At 38.6% G+C, this 23,092-nt stretch overlaps 1 protein-coding gene across 1 annotated transcript; it reads right to left on the bottom strand.

Moving 5' to 3' along the window:
• Positions 1–15,946: 15,946 nt before the first annotated feature.
• LOC143637361 (uncharacterized) lies at positions 15,947–17,093 on the bottom strand. The gene is made up of 4 exons (XM_077104766.1): positions 17,032–17,093; positions 16,671–16,938; positions 16,270–16,354; positions 15,947–16,193 (listed from the first exon to the last, which is right to left on the bottom strand). Exons 2-4 carry the CDS (start codon positions 16,918–16,920, stop codon positions 16,166–16,168), a joined length of 363 nt encoding a protein of 120 aa, XP_076960881.1. The 5' UTR covers positions 16,921–16,938; positions 17,032–17,093; the 3' UTR covers positions 15,947–16,165.
• Positions 17,094–23,092: the final 5,999 nt, after the last annotated feature.

Genomic DNA, 23,092 nt, shown 5'->3' with positions numbered 1-23,092 from the left:
TAGAAAATACGTCAGCAATACATGCTGGTGAATATGCCGACGCTAAAATATTTTCTTTAACTTGATTACCCCTCGAGACATATTTATGTCCGACCCATCGTGGCTTAGGAATAATCAAGCTTTAAAACAAAACCCAATTATAAATAAAGTTCACACAAAACACCCAAGAAAACACCGTAACGTTCGATACTATTTAGGTAGCGTACGTATACACACGGTCATGTTCCCCTCATGGAAAGCGTCATATGACCAGGTGTGGCACGGTGTGCCCACCGTCTTTTTACCACATATGTAAGGATCCAAACAAACGTACACGAAAGCCTGAGGTCTAGGGCTTACTTTTGTTTATAACGTTTTAGAGACACGTAGTCCCATGTGGTTCTTTTTATTTAATTAACTTGACTCGATTTAAACAAGTTTGTAAAGTTTGGGGCGTATTCACCTTTTTCGTTTTGGATTAGCTTCAATACACTGTCCGAGGGTCTTTCTCTTTTTCTTGCTATCTCGCGCCAATAGTACGAGTATAACTTTTTGTTAGTCGGATATACAATCCGGCTTAAGACCTTTAGTCTCTTTTATAATCTTTACCTAGATTATATTTTCTTTACTTTAAAACCTTTAGTTAAAAAGTATCTTATTTTACCTTTCTTTAAAACCCTACGTTTCTTTTTCTCTAAGAAACGTATATTTTCTTTTCTTTATTATTTAAGAGTATTCATAATTACATAAATAATATTCTATAACAAAGAATTATATAATAATCACATTGATATATATATATATATATATATCAATGTGATTATTATATAATTCTTTGTTATAGAATATTATTTATGTAATTATGAATACTCTTAAATAATAAAGAAAAGAAAATATACGTTTCTTAGGCACGAAAATCGAGGATTTTGGGCATGTTTTACGAAGTGATCGAGGGTACACTTTTATGGGGTTTAGAGAGATGTTAGAGAGAGAGATATATGTAGAATTTGAGTGTGAAGTGGGAGATGGCTGTGGCCTTCTATTTATAGGCAAAACAGGAAGCTCATCGTGATACGCGATGGCTATCTGCTAAGCCTGTTGTGTATCGCGACGTCGGCTTGACCAGTCACCTCCTAGCCCTATCACGAGGCAGACGTGGTGCCATGTGGTGACAAGTGGCGACAAATAGTGCCACCGGTTAACACGTGGCAACACGTGTTACGCTTGTCAGAACACATCATCGCGATACGCGATGACGTTGGCTCCCCGGCGATCGCGTATCGCCATGTGGCATCTTTCTGGGGTTTATAACCAAGCCCTTCGCAATACGCGATGGACTTGTCCCTTGTCCCGTTGCGTATGGCTATGGGATATAAAATCCGAATTTTTCGGTTAAATGTTTAATTCGGCTTAAAACGAGGCTAAAACGGTCTTTTTCGGCTTAAAAATGAAATTTATATAAAACCGATTTAAAAACTTTAAAAACTTAAACCATGACATTTATTAACTTAAAACATCATATTATTAATAATTGCGCATCTTTTTCGGCTTGATCGTTTGTCTCTTGCTTGGTTTGGTATTAAAGGTTTCGTTTAACGTACCGACGTACCATTAAATCGAAAATTCTTTTTCTGTGCCGTACTTTACTTATCCCGAAGCATTAATACTTCGTAAAATCACTAAATATTATAGATATCGTCTATAATTGAACCCTCGATTCGTTCGGGTTTCAATAACTACCGATCGATTAATCGCATATTCAATACGATGAATTATATATTCACGTACAATCAATACAGTGAACCATGTATTCTCGTATAATTACTATGGTAATTCATGTACCCGACATTAAATACAACGTAACTATTGTCTACCGGTTAGGGTATACCTGGTTTCGTCGGAATCGTTACATTCTCCCCCCGTTAAGAAATTTCGTCCTCGAAATTTTACACGCCCACTATCCCCTTCCGAGAGAAAGGTGGGGGTTTCTCCTTTTAGAATTCACCCTCGCGTTACCAGGTATAATCTGGTCCTCGCTGTGAATTCCACTTAATCTTAATCAATAAAGCTTGGTGTGTCCAAACTGTTTAGTTTTCCCGTCTACTATCTCTACGGAATTATTTATGATATCAAGCATGTCTTCTATGAGTACCTCCATTACTAGTACTTTTGTTGCCTCAACGCTTAGGTACTTTTCAATCCGTATACATGGCAAGACGTCATGTATAGTAGTTAGCCCCTGGAGTACTTTAATCGATAAACTAAATGACCAATCGTGGAGATAGTCTCATGAGGTCCAATATCTTAAGGAGCTACTTTCGGTTTTGCCAAACCTCATATCACCTCTCTAAGGTGATGCCTTAAAAATGCCTTGTCACCTCTTTCTAGTGACAATGGCTTCCTTTGTATGTTGGCATAAATCCTTTGTCAATCTCGCGCTGCTTTCAACTTATCCTATATATTATAAATCCGATTGGTTGTTTCTCGATTCAATTCAAATCTTATGGCTTGATTAACGCCCATTTTCAATTTAACAAATTGGTGATAATTACTTCACCCATAGAAAGCTTCAAGCTCTCGATGCTTCCTTCCCCGCCTTCCAATAATGGAAGTAGGATGACTATTTCGATCTATGCGCTTCGTCCATGATTAAATCACGAAGGTCATGGAGGGTCGGGATCCAAACCCGATTTTTGAAATAGAGAATTTCGTCCACGCGCTGTTCGAAATTCTTCTCATTGCCGTAAAGTCCCTCCTTTTCCAATTGTTCCTCTTTCAACGCCTCACGTTGAGCGACTTGAATCAGGTCCGAAAGGTTCGACTGGACTATCATCCCTAGCGCTCTCACTCGCAATGGCTTAACCCGATCTTTCCTACTCAAGGCATCGGCTACGACGTTAGCCTTGCCGGGGTGATAACGGATGTCACAGTCATAATCGCTTAACAACTCAACCCATCTTCGTTGCCTCATATTCAGTTCTTTCTGATCGAATATGTGCTGCAAACTTTTATGATCGGTGAAGATGGTGCACTTCGTACCGTAGAGATAACGTTTCTAGATTTTAAGTGTGAAAATAACCGCTCCCAGTTCTAAGTCATGAGTAGTGTAATTTTTATCGTGTACTTTTAACTGTCGGGAAGCATAGGCTATAACCTTATTATTCTGCATCATCACGCATCCTAACCTTCTACGCGATGCGTCACAATATGCGACAAAACCATCGTCCCCATCGGGGAGACTTAAAATCGGCGCTTGGCACAAGTTTCGCTTTAACGTTTGAAACGCTGTTTCCTGCTCTTCTCCCTATTCATACTTTCGATCCCCTATTCATACTTTCGATCCTTTTGAGTCAGGAGAGTTAAAGGTTGGGTGATGCTGGAAAAGTTCTCTATAAATCGACGATAATATCCAGCTAAGCCTAAGAATTGGCGGATTTCCTTTGGCGATTTAGGCGCTTGCCAATTCTTAATTGCTTCAACCTTACTCGGATCAACGTGTATTCCTTGATGGTTTACAACGTGACCGAGGAATTGCACTTCTTGCAACCAGAAGTTACACTTAGAGAATTTTGCATACAACTTTTCCTGATTCAGAAGCTCTAAAATTATTCTTAAGTGTTGCTCGTGCTCTTCTTTACTTTACGAGTAGATCAAAATATCGTCAATAAACACGATGACGAATTTGTCGAGGTAGGGTTTACAGACTCGATTCATGAGGTCCATGAACACTGCCGGCGCATTTGTTAGTCCGAAAGGCATAACTAAGAACTCGTAATGGCCGTAACGAGTCCGGAATGCGGTTTTTGGGATATCTTCTTCCTGAATTCTAACCTGATGGTATCCCGATCTAAGATCGATTTTTGAGAAATAGCTCGCACCTTGCGGCTGGTCAAACAGGTCATCAATTCGGGGAAGAGGGTACCTATTTTTGATTGTTAACATGTTCAACCCCCTGTAATCAATGCACATTCTAAGGCTCCCGTCCTTCTTTTTCACGAATAATACAGGTGCACCCCATGGGGAATGACTAGGACGTATAAATCCTTTATCCAACAATTCTTGCAACTAATTGGATAATTCTTGCATCTCGGACGGTGCAAGTCGGTAGGGTGCCTTAGCAACAGGGCCAGCTTGAGGTATTAAATCGATTCTGAAATCGACCTGTCAGGTTGGCGGTAATCCAGGAAGTTCTTCTGGGAAAACTTGTGGAAATTCGCGTACCACCGGGGTATCATCCACCCGTTTCTCCTCAGAATCTGTGGCCGTCAAGCTCGCTAGATACGCCACGCATCCCTGGCGTAAATATTTTAACACCTTGAGGTGGAATATAAATGGTATCATTGTGTCCGACTTCTCTCCTTGCACTAACACCTCCTCGTCATCCGACACCCGGATCTTGACGATTTTCTTTTCACAGTTTATTTCCACTTTGTTACGTGTTAACCAATCCATTCCCACTATCACGTCAAAACTACCTAATTCTACCGGTAATAAGTCAATCAGGAAGGATTGATCGTTCAGAATAAAAGGGCAATTCCGAACTATCTAATTAACTATCATGGTTTTACTGTTAGCGACTTCTACAGTATAAGGTTCTATGGTTTCACTAATCGGAAGGTTTGCTCTCGATAGGAACTTAACGGAGACAAAACTTCTATCGGCGCCCGTATCAAATAATACAGAAGCGTAATGATCAGAGACGAGGAATGTACTTGTCACTACGCTGGGGTCCTGGCGTGCTTCGTTCGCCTCCATCACAAATGCTCGGCCTCTCGCCGGATTGGACGACGATGCCTGACCCACGGTTTGCCTCCCATTTCCTCCCTGGTTCAGTTTCGGACAGTTTCCCTTGAAGTGATCTGTACTGCCGCATTCATAGCAAGTACAACTGTTTGGCATAATTTGATTTCTTTGGATGGAATGTTATTGAAGCTGTTGGGTTTGGAGTGGTTGTACACGAATGGGTTGGGGTTGCCGGTTCACATGGCTTCAATTGGTTCTACAATTGGGGCATTACGTCCATCTTTACCACACCTGTGGCCTACTATCACTCGACATTCTTCTTCCTGCCGATAACCATATTTTCCACATTTAGGGAAGGACCATTCATGCGGTTCATGTTTTCACAACAGAACGGGTCTTAGTATAATTCTGGGTTGTAGGACATACCTACTTATTCAAAAGCCTATCTTGCACTATACCTTTATCATTTCTCTTCTTTAACACTCGACGTCTCACCTAACGTCCTTCCAGTCCGCTTCCCATAGAGTCAAATATATCAATGCTGGCTTGTGACACAACCCTTCCAAAGGTTGTATATTTTACAGGATTGACTATACTCCTTATCGATGGAGTTAGTCCCCAATATAGCGCTCACTTCGCTTAGTTTCAGGAGTAATTTGCCATGTTACCAGACATGACAATTCCTTCAAACGATTAGCGTGTTCTAAGTGATCAACACACAACATTTCTATCTTCCATAGCTCAGTTTCCAATCTCTGAACTTAATTACTCGAATAAAAGTGCTCTAGCACAAGAATTTTAAATTCTGACCATATCATCTGAGTAATAATTTTCTAACTATAATTTTGTACCATCGTGTTCCATCACGATACAACATAATCTACCAACATATCTGTAGCATATTTCACTACACAATGTTCAAGACTCATACCAATATCCTTAACCATTTCGATCTTTTCTATCCACTCGCTAATCTATTCCTCCCTTTACCCTCAGTAGACTATTAATAATTTCCTTAACACAACCAACAAACATATCGTTCATACCGGATCTAATTCATTACGACTACTATTCATGTTTAGTTTATAACTAATACTTGTAGTCATAATAGTATTTGGTGGGACATTATCACTCTTAGTAATAACACTAAGAATTGAAATATTCATATTCAATTGATCGCTCGATCTATAATTCTGCGATCACATTTGCATCAACACTAGCAGTGATCTGTGATACGACATTCGGTATCATCATCTGCTATCTTTGAGCAATCAACTGAATCATATCAATCTCCATCATTGGAGTTACTCTTTTTATGTTATTCTGCCGTACCCATCCCGTACGCAGTAATCAATACTAATCTCACCGTATAACTCGTTACCAGCTCAATCGTAACAGCGGGTACACATACACACCAAATATTATCATACATATTACACATACCAGTAACTAGTATATATGTTCCACAAATATAATAACATATGGACTTAACCTGATGTAGGTTAACGTTAAATATGTTTCATAACCCTTGTCACCAACTGACATATAGATCTTTCTCAACAAAGATTAATGTTTAATATGCTTGATTTCAATATCCTTCTGCATGTCAGTATAACCGATACATGCTCACCGTGAGCACCAAACGATTACGTACCACGGAGTTATAATATCCGTGTCTATTTGTATATCCGGCATACACGGTATACCACCTACGAACGAACAACCAACTATGCTATAATGATTCCAACACCTCTTTGTGTATGGGTAATCATTCTATTCGAGTATACATGGGTATAGGCATCTAGCGGATGTAAGGATAACATAGGGAGTTGCAAGGTTCAAGGTAATCGCGCAACCCTTGTTGCCTTCAAATATTATCAATTACTATTATGGGAAACTTTATCACTTGCTCAGTCAATGTCCTCAGGCGTTCTAGGTTCGCTAAAATCGGTAATTCTCGATCTGGAGGTGGTATGTCTCATATGTTTGAGAGTGAGAAATACACATATATATTTCTGTATATTATTTTTATCTGCTCATTTATTTTGAAACGTAAAAACGGATAACCGTGCTATGCACGCAAAACGGGAAAAATAATATACCACAATCTGTCCAAAAACTCATACTTATATAAAAACCGAATATACCTTTCGATCTCCGCCACTACAAGCTACAAACTCGTTTTTCCGCCTTATCTACCACTAAATACAGAACCTACAACCAACATACCACAATACCAAGCAAGTTACACTCACAATCAAGCCTCTTACACTATAGTTTCGGTTATTGTTTCGAAACTAAAGTTTAAACCGTAAAAATTCGTTATTGGTTCGTTTAACTCCTTTCTTAGACCAAGATCCCTTATATAACCCATATACATCACTTGATCATGCAAGAATCGGTTTTCATCTTTGAAACCTCATTTTCTTGCAAATAAACTCAAGAAACGAAGATGAACACGTAAATAACTCGATTTTTACCTTGGTTTCCTTGCTACAATTCCGGGTTTTTGAGTGGAAAGGTGGAGAGAATTGATGAACATGGAGATGTTTGTTTAAAAAAAATAACAAATGAATGGGGTTAGACCCCTTTGGTCCGATCGGTTAAAGGGTGGAGGTGGGGTGGGACCCACCTTTCCATTCTTGGCCACTCATTTGGATTTTGGAAATCCGGATAACGTTTTGGATAATCTGGTTCAGTTCGTTTTTCGGTTAAATGTTTAATTCGGCTTAAAACGAGGCTAAAACGGTTTTTTTCGGCTTAAAATTGAAATTTATATAAAACCGATTTAAAAACTTTAAAAACTTAAACCATGACATTTATTAACTTAAAACATCATATTATTAATAATTGCGCATCTTTTTCGGCTTGATCGTTTGTCTCTTGCTTGGTTTGGTATTAAAGGTTTCGTTTAACGTACCGACGTACCATTAAATCGAAAATTCTTTTTCTGTGCCGTACTTTACTTATCCCGAAGCATTAATGCTTCGTAAAATCACTAAATATTATAGATATCGTCTATAATTGAACCCTCGATTCGTTCGGGTTTCAATAACTATCGATCGATTAATCGCATATTCAATACGATGAATTATATATTCACGTACAATCAATACAGTGAACCATGTATTCTCGTATAATTACTATGGTAATTCATGTACCCGACATTAAATATAACGTAACTATTGTCTACCGGTTAGGGTATACCTGGTTTCGTCGGAATCGTTACAGATATGCTCAAACAAAGAATCAAAAATTCACCTATACTGGCCTTGCAAGAAGGTACCGAGGACTTTGTTGTCTTTAGTGACTCGTCTCATTTCGGTATGGGATGCGTACTAATGCAACGAAAGAAAACAATCGCTTGTGCCTCTCGTCAACTGAAGGTACACGAAATGAACTACATAACTCATGATCTATAGTCGAGCGCCATAATCTTTGCCTTAAAGATATGGAGACTCTATCTCCATGGAGTCAAATTCATTGTGTACACTGATCACAAAAGTTTGAAACACATCTTCGAATAAAAAGAACTCAACATGCGTCAAAGACGCTGGATGAAAACATTAAATGACTACGAATGTGAAATCATTTATCAATAAGGTAAAACCAACATTGTGGTTGACGCCTTGAGTCGTAAGGAACATGAGAAACCAAAAGGAGTTCGAGCTCTACGATTAGAACTCCAAGTAGATTTAGTCGAACAAATCAAATCCTCCCAACTTCAAGCGATCAATGAAAACATGATCTACGACGAAAAACGTAACGACACCATTGACTCGTTAGTCAAAGGTGACGATGGTATACTTAGACTTGGAAACATGATTTGGGTACCAATCTTTGAGAAATTACCAGAAAATATCTTAAGTGAAGCTCATATGTCTAAGTACATGATGCACCCCGATAGTGATAAGATGTACCAAATCCTTAAGCCAAATTATCGGTGGAATGGAATGAAAAAGGACATCGCTTTGCATGTTGCAAAATGTTTGACTTGTTTGAAAGTCAAGGCTGAACATCAAAAGCCCTCGGGATTGCTTCAGCAACCTGAACTTCCCGTGTGGAAGTGGGAAATTATAACTATGAACTTCATCATAAAACTCCCGAAAACCACTTGTCAGCACAATGCAATATGGGTTATAGTTGATAGTTAACAAAATCCGCACATTTTATACCTATTAACGATGCCTATTCCATAGATAGATTAGCGAGAATCTATGTAAACAACATCGTTGCGTTGCATGGAGTGCCGATGTCTATCATCTCTGATCGTGACAGTCGTTTTACGTCTCATTTCTTGAAACGTTTTCAACAAGCGTTAGGAACCCAATTAAATCTTAGAACTGCCTATCATCCTCAAACCGATGGGAAAAGTGAAAGAACAACTCAAACGCTTGAAGATATGCTTCCCGCTTATGTGATTGACTTAGGTGGAAGTCGGGATGACCATCTTCCCCTAATGGAATTTTCATTCAATAATAGTTATTACACGAGCATTCAAGCCACACCGGTCGAAGCGTTATACAGCCGAAAATGTAGAACGCCGGTATGCTGGTCTGAAACCAGAGACAATCAATTGTCTGGACCTGAGATAGTCCAACAAACCACTGATAAGGTGTTGCAAATTCGAGAACGACTTAAGACAGCGCGAGACCGACAAAAGAGTTATGCTGATGTCCATCCTAAGCCGTTAGAGTTCAATGTAGGTGATAAAGTCTTATTAAAAGTTTAGCCTTGGAAGGTGTCGTTCGCTTCGGCAAGAAAGAAAAGTTAAGTCCTCGTTTCGTTAGACCTTTTGAAATACTCGAGCGAATCGGTACTGTGCATACCGTCTGCGACCACCCGAAGAAATGAAAGGGATACACTATGTATTCCACGTCTCAAATCTGCGTAAATGTCTAGCTGATGAATTTTTTTTGATGCCTTTAAAAGATGTTGAAATAAACGAAATCCTTAAGTACGTAGAATGACCTTTACAAATTGAAGAATTTAAGACAAAGAAACTTAATAGACTAACTCTAAAATTGGTCAAAGTTAAGAGGGACTCACGAAGAGGCCCCGAGTATACTTGGGAATTAGAATCCGAAGTGAAGAAAAAGTATCCTCACTTGTTCTAAGAAGTGAATCTCACGGACGATATTCATTCCAAGGTGGAGAGGATGTAACATCACAAAAATATCGGATCAAAAATGTCAAATTTAAAAGTCCAAGGACAAAAATTATAAAATATTTTTTACTGGTCGATCGCGATACGCGACGGCCAAACAATAACGTCATCGCGTATCACGATGACAAGGTCTGAGATCAGACACGTGCCCGCCACATGTCCCCACGTGGCACTGCGTATACCACCATGTGGCACACGTGGCAAAGCTATATGGCAATGCGACAAGGCTAGTCACGATACGCGATGGCCTCCAAAAGTCCTATCGCGTATCGTTATGGAGTAAAATAATTATAATAAAAGGATCCGATTGACCCATCGCTATACGCGATGGATCCTTTGTAAGACCCATCGCGTATCTCGATGGGTCAATTGATCAGCAGCAATAAATAGGGCCACGATCCCCTCTCATTCATTCACAATTCAGTTTACATCTCTCTCTCTCTAGAAAACACTCTCTACCTCGTAAAGCGTGCCTCGACCCTCCTCGAAATCCGTGCCCGAAATCAATTTTTCCTCGAAGTATGTGCCAATATACCGACGATGTTTCCTTGAAGAACGCGCCACCCTGAGACAAGCCGACGCACCACCTCGAAGTGCGTGCCAACAATTTTGAAGACTGGTGTGCCTTGACTTGCGTGCCAAGGAAGTATTGATCAAGATTATCGATAAACATGCAAGCGCCGAAAGTGTTGCCCGAGAGTCTAGGAAATAATAAGGCATCAAGTTAGGGGTAATGCCCGAATAAAATATTAATATAATATTAAAAGGCTCCCTAGTCGAGGGTATACTCGATACATCGAAAATAAACCAAAAAAAATATAATAAAGATAATATAAATAAGAAATATGTAATGTAAAGTAATGTTTGTTATTAATATTGTTATTGTTTAAGTTTCTTAAGTTTAAGTTTCTTAAATAATAAATAAAGAAATGAAGTGTACGTTTCTTTGAGAAGAAGAAACGTAGTGTTAGAAAAGTAAACAAGAAAAACTAAAGGTTAAACTTGTAAAATAAAGAAAAGATATTTTAAACTAAATGTTTAAAAAGAAAATATAATCGAGGTAAAGATTATACAAAAGGAGACTAAAGGTCTTAAGGTAGATTAAAGATCTTATAATAACAAAAAGTTATACTCGTGCTATAGGTCCGAGATAGCTAAAGAAAGACAACTCTTTCAGTGAAGTGAAGTTGATCCTTTTCAAAGGTGAATACGCCCACCTTTTATAACTTGTATTATCGAGTCAAATGAATGAATTACATGAGATTACGTATCTCAAAAATATGAACAAAAGTAATCGCTGGTCCTAAGGCTGTCGTGTATGTTTGTTTGGATCCTAACTTATGTGGTAGACTGTGGGCACAACGCACCACACCTGGTTATATGCCTCCGCCATGACGGGCCGGACCTAAGTTATGTCCTAGAGTGGGTAATCATGTGTATACTGATGGTAGCTAAGTAATCATGAATGTTGCGGTGTTTTCTGAGCGGTTTCGAGTAGAGCTTAAGTTTGTAATTGTGTTTTAAGTTTTTAACTTGATTATTCCTAAGCCACGATGGGCCGAGACCAAAGTTATGTCTCGAGGGGTAATTAAGTAAATAAAATATTTTATGCGTTAGTTTATTCACCAGCATGTGTTGCTAACGTATTTTCAAATTGTTTTACAGGTAACGAAGGATAGATGCACTTGAAGAATTGAAGTCTTCGATAGGCGATCTGATAGCTCAGATCATTTTGTTAAAACATTAAATATGTAATGGTGGTTTGATAAACAAGTAAATCATTTTGTAAACACTAACCGGGAACTTTTAAATCTCGTGTTTTGTTAATGTAAATAATATTATTTTAATCCACGCAAAAATATATTTCCTCTTTAATCCGTAACTCTAATTTATTTACAAAAACGGTACGAACTGTTGGTCACACGCTTAGGCCCGAGATGGGGGTGTGACACCTTGAACATCGAATTGTTAACATGTTGTTTATAAAGTTCCAAATTAAATTAAACCTTTAACTATAATTCTTTTTAAACTAATTTTAAACAAATCTTACGAGTTACTAGGATCAAACATATTAATTTACATGATAATTTATACGTATGTGTGTGTTTAGTATATATATATATATATATATATATATATATATATATATATATATATTGAAAATATAAATATATAAATAAAGCGGGTTGGGTTACGGGTTTGACAAAATAACAAATGTTACAACCATTCGTCGTCGTTCATCACCCAAACACACGGTACATTTTCATTTGTTAGAGTTTAGGAAGATTAAGATTGATTGATTGAAAACTGATTGAAGATTGTTGGAGTTTAGGATTAGTTTGGACGGGGGAGAACAAACGTGGCCGGAATCTGGTTTTTTCCCAGCCATGTTAATTTGAAAGAGAAGATAATAGGCGGTGTTTCGTCTTATACACCGCCTATTACTTCTTTATTTTTTAATTATTGTTAGTTATATATAATTATTTATTATTATTATTTAATTATTATAATAAATTTTTTTATTATTTATTTATTATTCTTATTATTATCATTATTATTTTTTAATTATTATTATTATTACTGTTATATTTTCTTATTATTATTTAATTATTATAACTAGTATCTAGACCCGTCGCGTTGCGGCAGGTTTGGTCTAGCCTTTCGTTACGGTAGTATACATTAATGTTAAGTGTGAAAAGGCTAAAGAGATGTAACATAATTAGAAATGTTGATCAAAGATAGTAGTAATTGGTCACAACAATTTTCATTTAGATAATGTAAGGCCCCGATCCTGGTTGCCTACTTTGGCGTTGGATTTACTCATAAAAAAAGTTCTAAATATCAGAGTGAATTAAAACTTTTGCGGAATATTATAAAAGTCAACCATTCATTACAAACATCCATAACTTGTCTTTTAAAACATAACATAAATTATAGCATTCAAAACATCATGACAAATCTTCATATGCCAGCCTCTTCAATCCTGCCACGTGTCCCACTCAAACCAGTTGTTTCAGTCTGTTAACCTGTGTGCATACTAAAAGTCAGCTACGCTGAGTGAGTTCTAGATAATTAGGCAACATACATTACTTTCACATACTTACGTAAATACGTATCCGAAGATACATACCTTCATCTTTCCTTACATACTTACATACATTCATTCTTACTTCCATACTTACATACATACATACTTTCATTCGTACATATACGTTTTAAAGAGCATTCTGCCCTATTACCTTCGCAGATATTATCAGGGTCTGTTCCCTACATTCGTGGATATTATTAGGGTCTGTTCCCGACATTTGCAGATATTATTAGGTTTTGTTCCTACATTCGCATATACTATTAGGGTTTGTTCCCTACATTCGCAGATATTATTAAGGTCTATTCCTTACTTACACCATACCTTTCGTTCGTGCTATAACCATACTACCTTTCTTTACATAATCATACTTTCGTACATACTCATTTCATTACATACTTTCATTCTTACATATTTCATACAGGGCATACTAATATTACTTTCTCCATCGATACGTGCAATATCTGAAGATCGTTCATGCACTGACGAGCTTTCATTCATACATTCGTACATACTATCACATAGATCATAAATGCATACACTTACAATTTAAGTAGGTGTATTAACATTCACATTGAGTATGCACACAGCCCCGAAAACATAACAAGGAAGTGGGGCTAGAAACTCACTTGAGTCCTGTTACGTTCACCGTTAATGGCTATTCCCTTCTTTAGTTATGCACGACTAACTGTATAACAATTACACGTATCAATTAACTATCACTACCCATATCGTGTTTCTAGTTTAAATATAACCCTCAACGAACGAGGGTCTGGGGGCAGCGGGGTTCTAGGGGCGGCAGCCCCTAGCATGGTCCAAGGGGCAGAGCCCCTGGCTGGGGTCGAGCTGACCAGTGTAATTAATCCATCTTTTAGGTCAGCTTGGAAAAATTTTATTTCCATTAACTGTCTTAACACATTTTTCATTAGAATTCCAAATTATTATTTTATTTTCTAATTCATAAAGTTCGAGGGCTTCTGTGTAATTAATCCATCTTATCTTAAGTGCAGGGACCTTTCTGTCATTCTTTCAAACTTTACTTCGTCATCCAGTTCTTCATCCAATTCTTTAACGAATGGGCTTTCTTAACGAATGTGTTCTCTCATAACAAATGAACTCATTCGTTATTTCTTAATGAATAGACCTTTCTAACGAACTGGCCTTTATAAGGAACTGGCTTTTATAACAAACTGAGTGTTCATTCGTCAATTCTTCGTTAATGAATTACTTAATGAATGGCTTAATGAACTGCTGCTAATTCTTTTTTCTCCTTAACGAATGGGCATAACGGATTGCTTGTTAATTCGTTATTCTTCCGTTAACGAATTAGGGTTAGGTCAGAGAATGTCAGAAACATTATCTGACATCCTCAAATGCTCGCGTCGCCTTCCCGGCGCCGCCGTGCCGGAAAACCGGGATTTCGCCAAAAAAACGAGATCTCACTCGTTTTCCACCGTTTTCAACATTTTTCGTCCCGTTCGATCCAGATCTGAGCTAGGGTGTACCCTAAGCTCATCTTTTAATCGGTTTATACCCGATTCCATCTGGACCTCGTGACTTTAACAGTTTAGGGTGTCGGTTCATTGTTTCGTGACTAGATCTAGCGGGTTAGGATCCATATTATATCATACTCTCATTACCTCGGATTGATTTTCGGGTTATTCTTATTATTTTGGTTAGAGAAAGAGAAAAAGATGAGAGAGAGCTTAAGTGTATATTTTGGGTGGTGTATGGAATAGGTGAAATGAATGGATAGAATGGATAAATAAGGTATTTATATCATGGATCATGGGCTTGAGCCCATGTTTTTTCTACTTTCCTTATTAATCCAAACCCATTACCCATTTTTATTTAACCCAACACTAGCCAACTCATAATAACTCATATTTTATTTTATTAACCGAAACGAGAAAGCGGGATGTTACAGATAATGAACACTTTCTAGCAGTTTTATAGAGAGCATTTTACATATAGTTTTAGTCCTAAAACCCACCATCTTTTGCCGTATATAAAAATTATGTTTGTTTGGTGGTTGATAGCATTATTTAGCTACACCAAGTGAAAGTCCTGGTCGTTGATTTAAAAAAAAGCCACAAATGGAGACAATTTTCATCTTCTTTGTTTGAGAGACCGCTTGACTTTTTAGTGGGAAGTCTTTAATCATTTGCCTCCCTTGTCATTGTCTCTAGTTCCTGTTTAAATTGATATGTTATTAAGTTTTGAAGTATAAGTAACTGAATTTGATATTTGAATCATTTTGTAATGCAATAGGCTAAATGTTGCCCATGTTTGTGGTGTTGGTGACAACAGCTGTTTTGTTAGATTGTATGACTATTTCGAAAAGCTTTAATTGACCAACGTGTGTAACCATTTCCTGTGGTAATACTTGTGGATCAGTGTTCCCACCTTCAGTGACCATCTTTTTGCAGCTAATTTGTAGCATGTTAGCCATCGCATCATTAATGAAGACAACTTTAGTTGTTGCGGTGTCGTCTATGAGTGTCACATTCACACAATAGCTGTATCATATATATTGTTGTTATTGACATGAAGTATATAAAAATTTATATTTGTTATATTTTGTATTCTTACCTGCACTTTGCCTCAATATCATTATGGTGTAAGTAGACTAATTCGACCGATTTTTCTCCTTGTGGGTGTAGCTTGCTTGAACATTTGGAGCATTGAGCAGCATACCATGTTCGGTGGGCTTCTATATCCTTTATGCGAGCAGTGCACTTGTAATTGGACTGTTATGTTTGCATATGTGTTAGCTAAATTGCTGCACTTTGAACTTTTATTATATCTGATGGAAGTGTATGCGTGTCATTACCTTGTTTTCTGTTAGTATATGATGGATTCTGGCATTGCTTTTGAGAGGTGGAAGGGCTTTAAGCCTGGATAGAGGTTCGGGTTAGTTAGTATGGTTGCTGGTACAATAGCTATTAATTAAGTTTTTCACCTGTTGATAGCGTTTATCAGTTCAGGATATGTTGGGTTAACATGGATGGTTGTTGCTCTGGTTGTTTCAAGTTGCACAACTGTTGTTTGTTTTCACTTGAGTTAGTTAAATGTGTATTACAATATGTAATAGTGGTTTGTTTACCTTTGTAGAAAGTGGCTGATGTGGAGGTTATTAGGATTATGTCACCTTCAATTATGTTATCACTCGTAAGGTGTTCCATGTCTTTCTAAAAAGTGATTTCAACTTCGTTAGTCCTGTGAGAAATGAGTTTCACATTAAAATTACATTGATGATGAATACTGTTTTTGAGTTACGTGCATTTTTTCTTACCATTCGTCTTGTATGAGGAACTTCTTTAGTTTTTTCACCTTGTTTGTGTGCTGGAAAAACTTCTTTTGTAACTGCCCAATGTAGTCTGCAAGTTAAGAAATTAGCCATTAGGTTAGGAGGTGTATGTGACAGCAGGTATGAGAAGCTAGCTTCTATGATGATTTTGCTGAAAACTGCAAGTTTTACAAACCTATACCTTTGTATTATCACCTGATTCGGATATTAAAACTAATAAACCGATTACAATTATAAAGACATAGAAACGTAGAGAGTGAAAAGGTATTTGACTGTTTAATAGTATCCATAGCTAATATGAGTTAAAAAGGTAATCTATCATAGTATAAAACTCAAAGTTGTGTTATTTTAGTTGTAGTCACATGTGTTTGAGTATTAGTGTTTACCTGCAAGAGGTCTCGGGTACTCTCTATGCACCTTCAATAATTCATGTGTAGCTAGTCTGAAGTAGTAGGTGGGTATATTGCCAACAGTTATAGGTGTGAATGTTGCCATGCTCCCAATTCGTAATGAAGCCTCATGGTCCACTACCTTTTTGGTCTTTCTTGCATTAACACAAACGTACTCCATTATCGTATAACATGCGCTAACTTTGATTATTTCCTCAATGTGTTCTTGTTGATTTAAGTCAGCCATAACTTCGATACCGTCACCCTGTGTTGAACATTAAAAGAAAAGGATGTGAACGCATGCATCATTTAGTTAAATTTCAAAGGGATAAAATACAATTAGCATATAGTAGAACACAATTCTGTCTACAAAAAGGTAGCAAAGTTCCTTCTGGAATTTTGGTATCCACCTTTTTATAACTCTTACATGTAGCGGTTGTGGTTTTAGATGTGCTTTGCTGTTACGGATCTGTATCGAGTTGTGTTCCATTTTGTTGGCTGTTGCATAGTTATTGTAGGTGTTATTGTAAGCAAGCTATATACAATATCAGTATCAATAATGTGTTCAATGTATATGTATGTGTGTTTAGATGAGTATGTTTAACTTACGCAACATTGTATTAAACATATGTACATTAGTTGTGTAAATAATGTGTACGGTGTATTTTTTTCCCTAGAGTATTTTATGTATGGTTGATATGATATAGTTATTTGGTAAGGTGGAATGTATGTTGCTAGTTTATTGTGTTGTCTATTTCATGTAGAAAATATGAGTAGACTATGTTTTTGGTTAGAGTTGGGTCTTCGTCATTGTGTGGTACGATCAAAATTTTGAGTGAGTGGGGTGTCGTTGCCCTTGATAGAGCAACATATAATTGGCCATAATTGAATGCAGGTTGTGGTAAGTAGATCCCTATCTTATCTAGTGATTGACCTTGGCTCTTGTTAATTGTCATTGCATAGCATAGACGAAATGCAAATTGTTGCCTTTTGAGTTCAAAGGGTAGCTGGTCGTCCTTATGTGTTACGCTTATTTTGGGAATGTAAACTCGGTGACCTATGAATTTTCATGTCATTATTTGTGCCTCTATGATCCCGGGCAGTATTTGTGTAATTATAAGTCGTGTTCCATTACATAGACCAGCAGCTGGATTGAGGTTTCTTAGTAACATGATAGGTGATGTTGGTACATGATGTCAGTAGTTCAGTGTCTAGTGTCTGTAATCGAGTTAGTTGGATTTGTGTTTTGGATGTAAGCGAAGTTCTCACAAGTTCGCTTATATAGGCGAACTTGTGGAACAAGAGAAGTTAGGAACAACTTCGCCTAAACATGCTAGGCGAAGTTGTCGTGTTATATAAACTGCTAGGTTACGGCTGTGTTTCATAGAATTAGAGGTAACGAGTTTACGAGTTGTGTAATCGGTGATCAGTGAATCACGTGTTTCCAGTTGCAATACAACGTGTCTTTGTTTATTGTAACGTGTGTTTGATCGTGTTACGTGTATCGTCTTCTACGCTCGTATCGTCTTACGTAGGGATTCCGCACCTACGTAGAACGAGATATTCCGTGTAGATCCGGCTTGGAACCTACAATTGGTATCAGAGCTTTTGCTTGTGATTGTTTGGTTTGGGATTATCACGCGGGTGTAGAAATCGTTCCGTTCGACTATTCGCGGGACGAGTTTACCGAATTCTTGTGTCCTACTCACCTCCCACCATCATAAACAATCCATTACACCTTCGTATACCTCGCAAAACGTCAAAATCAAACATGCAAAATCATCGTGTTCATCAGGCGAAGTTGCCGCTACTGTTTGTAAGGTTTAGGCGAAGATATAAGGTTAAGCGAAGTTATCCACAACTTCGCCTACCTCACAACTTCGCCAAATCAGGCGAATTTAAAAAGGAGAGCGAAGTTAAGAATTCAAGCGAAGTTAAGACTTAAGCGAAGTTATCCACAACTTCGCCTACAGTAATGTTAAGGATAAAATTTTTATTTTTCGGGTTTCTTTGTGTTTTCGTTTCGTAAAAGATGACTTCAATAAATATTACGGAACTGGTGAAGATGGAAGTGGAAGCGGGTTCAGCTACTAAGGCACCGAAGATGCTAAAGGGTACCGATTTCGTGGCTTGGAAGGATCGGTTTGAGCAGTATGTTAAATACCAAGATGCTAAGACGTGGGTGTGCATTCAAGATGGATACATTCCACCAACTGCTTTGTATGAGGGTCGTGAACAGATTAAGAAATACAACAAGATGGAAGAGGAAGAAAAGAAAATGTATGAGGCTGAAAGCAAAGCTCATGCAGCGATAACAATGGCTCTTCCACAAGAGATTCTTCACACCTTCAGGAAGTATAAAACCGCTAGAGAGCTATGGGAAGCACTTGAAAACCGATTTGAAGGTAATGTGGGGATTCGTGCATCAAAGATTAAACTACTCAAAACCCAATTCTCTGTGTTCAAGTACTTGAAGAATGAATCACTTGATGATATCATCACGAGATATTATCACCTAATGACCGAACTCAGCAATTATTCCATTACTTACAAAGAAGATGAGATCGTGGAGAAACTCCTTGATGCTCTCCCACCGAAATGGGAGATGTACACTGTCTTGATGAGAGAAGACAAAGAGTTTGCCGACTATGACTTGGAAACAACAGTCAACAAACTACAAACTTTTGAACTTAACATGGTTCGAAAAGAGACACCAACTGATCATGTTCAGGATCCGGGAATGTATGGTGCAAAAGTTAACTCAAGTTCAAGTTCGAAGTCTGAATCGTCTGCTTACTACTCAAAGGGAGATGAAATTATTTTTCAAGTCTACTACTTCGTAAGAAGTTCCTTTACTATGTTTAACAGAAAATTGATCCAACCTTGGAAAGTGATAGATATACTGATTCTGTGTGCTTAACTAGTGAAGTTATTAGGCCTAAAAGGCTTTAGAACAGTCACTGTATGTCATGGTAGCTTTTTATGGTGCATAAAAGTAGAAGTGATACTAACTAAATCTCCTCGATTTTACGTGGAAACTCTTTAAGAGTTGTGCATGTCTCCATATATATCTTTCTGAATTATAGGCATAAAAGCGATTACCCAGTCATATACGAGCCCGTGAGTGTTCTGATTCCCGTGAAGATAGCGTGTCAAGAAACTGCAGTGATCCGGATTCGGGACTTGCAGTTGTTTACGACTCTGAAACTGTGTAAATACTTAAAAAAAAATGTGTTACTGAGACATTCTAAAGCTTATAAGGTTAATACTTCTCAATCAAGATGTGAGAAAGAGAACGGGAAGAAGAGTCTAAAGATCGAAGAGTACTTACTATTTAATCAGACACTACGGGTCGAGGTCAACTCGGGGTGACTTGGGGAAAGCCAAATACGCTTTGAGAATAGATAGGAAACATCACAATCTCTGAGGTGTTGCCCATTTAAGTTTTGAGCTTAATTGAACCTAACCCGTATCACAGAAACAATGAAAACCATTCTAAGTGATTTACCTGCTTACAACCTGTTTCTTTATGTCATAATACAGCTGAACATGGATCTATGTGACAGTCACTTAATTAGTATGATTCCTGTTCGGATCTTTTCTAAAACATGGTAGTCCTTGTCGAGACTGAAATTTGATCCCGTGTACTTTATTTCTAAGTTTTATTCTACTTATGTAGTTGTATGATTTAATACCTGGTTACTTGGTCTTGATCGTATCATTTAACGCTTTAAAGGATGTTTTCAAACTTAATTGCAAATTGTTCAAATTATAGGGGTTTGTTGTGTAAATTTTCATATCAGCGAAGTTATCCATAACTTCGCCTGCAATAGGCGAAGTTATCCATAACTTCGCCTGCAACGCCTGTATAACTTTGACCCTATATAAAGGAAATTTTAAGTCAGACTTGTTATTATTTTCAAAATCCGGCGAACTTACTCACTGTTAACCCTAAGCGAACTTAGAGCGTCGAATCCAATCTGTGTTATTCTTCTCAATACTAATCCGATTTCAAGGTGTGTAGTGTCGATATAAACTATATTCACTGTCATTGATGTAAATCAAAGGTCGTTTCGACCCGTTTCGTGACCTCGGTCTTTCGAAACCTCACCACCCGATTTTCAAACTTTTTATTACGTGGTCGTAATCAACTTAATCGTCTAAATCGTCATAAAAACATGTTTTACGAGATCCGCAATCTCCAAATTGACCGAAATCACTTCGTATTGAACGTCTAACTGTTGCCGATTCATATTCAGGCGAACTTATAGTTTAGGCGAAGTTATCCTTAACTTCGCCTGAGGGTTAACTTCGCCTGATAATTAATTATGTAACAGTACATGAGGCGAAGTTGTGGTTAGGCGAAGTTGTGGTTAGGCGAAGTTATCATTAACTTCGCCTGGCCCTTTTTACTTGACATTGATCAGGCGAAGTTCAAGTTGAGGCGAAGTTGTTCCCAACTTCGCCCCACCTCTAACTTCGCCTATACAGAATAAATCATAACTTCGCTCATGGTAATAGGCGAACTTGTGATTTGCCTCGACGATTCTCTAACTTAGACTGTTTGTTGCAGAAATGGCAGCTGTTGCTGGAGCAGGTGGTGCAGGTGGTGATGAAGGTGGAGATAACCATCGACAGTTTTTCCCGGGGCATAACATGTACATCACATTGGACCCGGATGCGAGTGGTGTTGATGATTTCCGCGAGATCATCACATTTCTACTTCGTTCGCGTATATTCCACGCGATTACCACAACACTGCCTATATCTTTGCCAAACATTGAAGATTTCTGGCAGACAGTGGAATATGACTGTCGAGTCGAGCCCCCGGTTATGCGTGCAACGGTTAATAATCAGATAGTTCAGTTCTCGTCTGAACAGATCAGGGTGGCGTTACAGTTTGGGGATGAAACGAGAGACGATCCTACCGACTTTGTGGCTCCATTCCGAGATGGTGCGTTTCTGAGGATGGGATATTCTGGTCCTTTGGGGGATACTCAGAGACGCAAGGGGTTCTTGCTAGACCAGTGGCGCTTTCTCATGCATGTGATGATAGTCTGCATGTCAGGGAGAAAGGCTGGTACAGATGGGATGGGTGCGACCATGCAGTCGGCGATGACTGCACTGACTTACAATAAGCGTTACAGCTTTAGTCAGATGGTATTTTATGAGATAGATCGTCAAAGACGAGCGGTGGCGCGTGAGAGATTTCTTATGTATCCAAGATTCCTATAAATGATCTTGAATCATGTTGCTCCCACGTTACCTCAGCGCCGTCCAATTAGATACGTGAAAAGTGTAAGTAAAAGGATCTTCGCTCAGTGTAGATCATCGAGTGCAAGAAGCAAGCCTGAGCTCCGTCCTCGACATACTCCATTATTTGGCTACTTGATCAACTCAGAGTATGTTCCAGCTCGTGGGGACGAGTTTCGGGATCCTCATCCACAACAGGCTGGAGCACCTCAACCACCTGAGGTACAACAAGCTATACCTGCTGCTCCTGTTGTGTCACCGGAGGAAAATGTAGACCTTGATGAAGCGTTTGGCGGTCAAGGATTTTTTGATTTGGAGCATGTTGATCCTGAAGAAAATGTACAGGTCTCGGTAGCCCGGGTTTCTAGTGTGAATGTTACTAGGGCAGCTTCGACGGTGGCTGATTCTGATTCGTCAGATGATGATGTGGCTGAAGCGAGACGGATTTTGATTACACAAGAACGGATTATGGGAAGAGGAAGAGAGCCGATGATGACAGTGAGTCAGATTTTGAGGAAGAAGTACATCAGTTGGTCCGTAGATCAAGAAGGGAGAGGACAGGTGCAGGTTCGGGAGCTGGTGAGAGCTCAAGGGTGGTACGTTTCACTCCACCCGCACTGTTCGGTATGACCATGGTTCCGACATCATTACCAGTTACAAGGCCAAGCGCCACGGACGTTCCCGTGGTGGCTACCTCATCCCCATTCGGCCTACCACCCACTACATTCCAACTCTCGACTCCGGAGATTGTATCTTTGCCACCTCCAACTCTTACTCCAACGGAGGTCGTGGCAAGATTTATTGAGTCGACAGTTATAGCTACTGCAGGGTTGTCAGTTACGATACCACCTGCGGTTACGTTTACTCCTACTTCTGAGGTCCCGGTTACATTGGAAATCCCTCCTCAGTACACTCAAGATATATCACATCTGAGGTTTGATTTCGATGCAACCTTATCCGACTCGGAACGAATAGCAGCGCGAAGGGTAAATCTTATCCAGACCCATGCTATTCAGCGCCTTGTTTCAGAGAACCAGATACAGTCGTCCCTGCTGATCGAACATGGAAAAATAATTAATGCTTTAAAACAGTTCTTGGCATCTCAGGGGGAGACGAGCTGTAAGGGTGATGAGCTGAGGACGAAGAAGCGTAATGATCGAGACGAT

This window comes from Bidens hawaiensis, unplaced genomic scaffold (genome assembly GCF_021521415.1).
Source record: "Bidens hawaiensis isolate Kalapana, Puna unplaced genomic scaffold, B.hawaiensis_p1.1 tig00008253_1, whole genome shotgun sequence".
Lineage (NCBI taxonomy): Eukaryota > Viridiplantae > Streptophyta > Magnoliopsida > Asterales > Asteraceae > Bidens > Bidens hawaiensis.
Note: the sequence above shows the minus strand (reverse complement) of the source record. Positions and strands in the feature narration are given on the sequence as shown.

What these genes read in the sequence shown, in the direction of transcription:
- LOC143637361 (XM_077104766.1), bottom strand. Translation starts at nt 16,920, where the DNA reads ATGGCTGACTTAAATCAACAAGAACACATTGAGGAAATAATCAAAGTT. An exon ending in GTACCCGAGACCTCTTGCAG is followed by an intron (nt 16,355 to 16,670) that starts GTAAACACTAAT and finishes CTTAACTTGCAG; the next exon opens with ACTACATTGGGCAGTTACAA. An exon ending in TTCCTCATACAAGACGAATG is followed by an intron (nt 16,194 to 16,269) that starts GTAAGAAAAAAT and finishes CATTTCTCACAG; the next exon opens with GACTAACGAAGTTGAAATCA.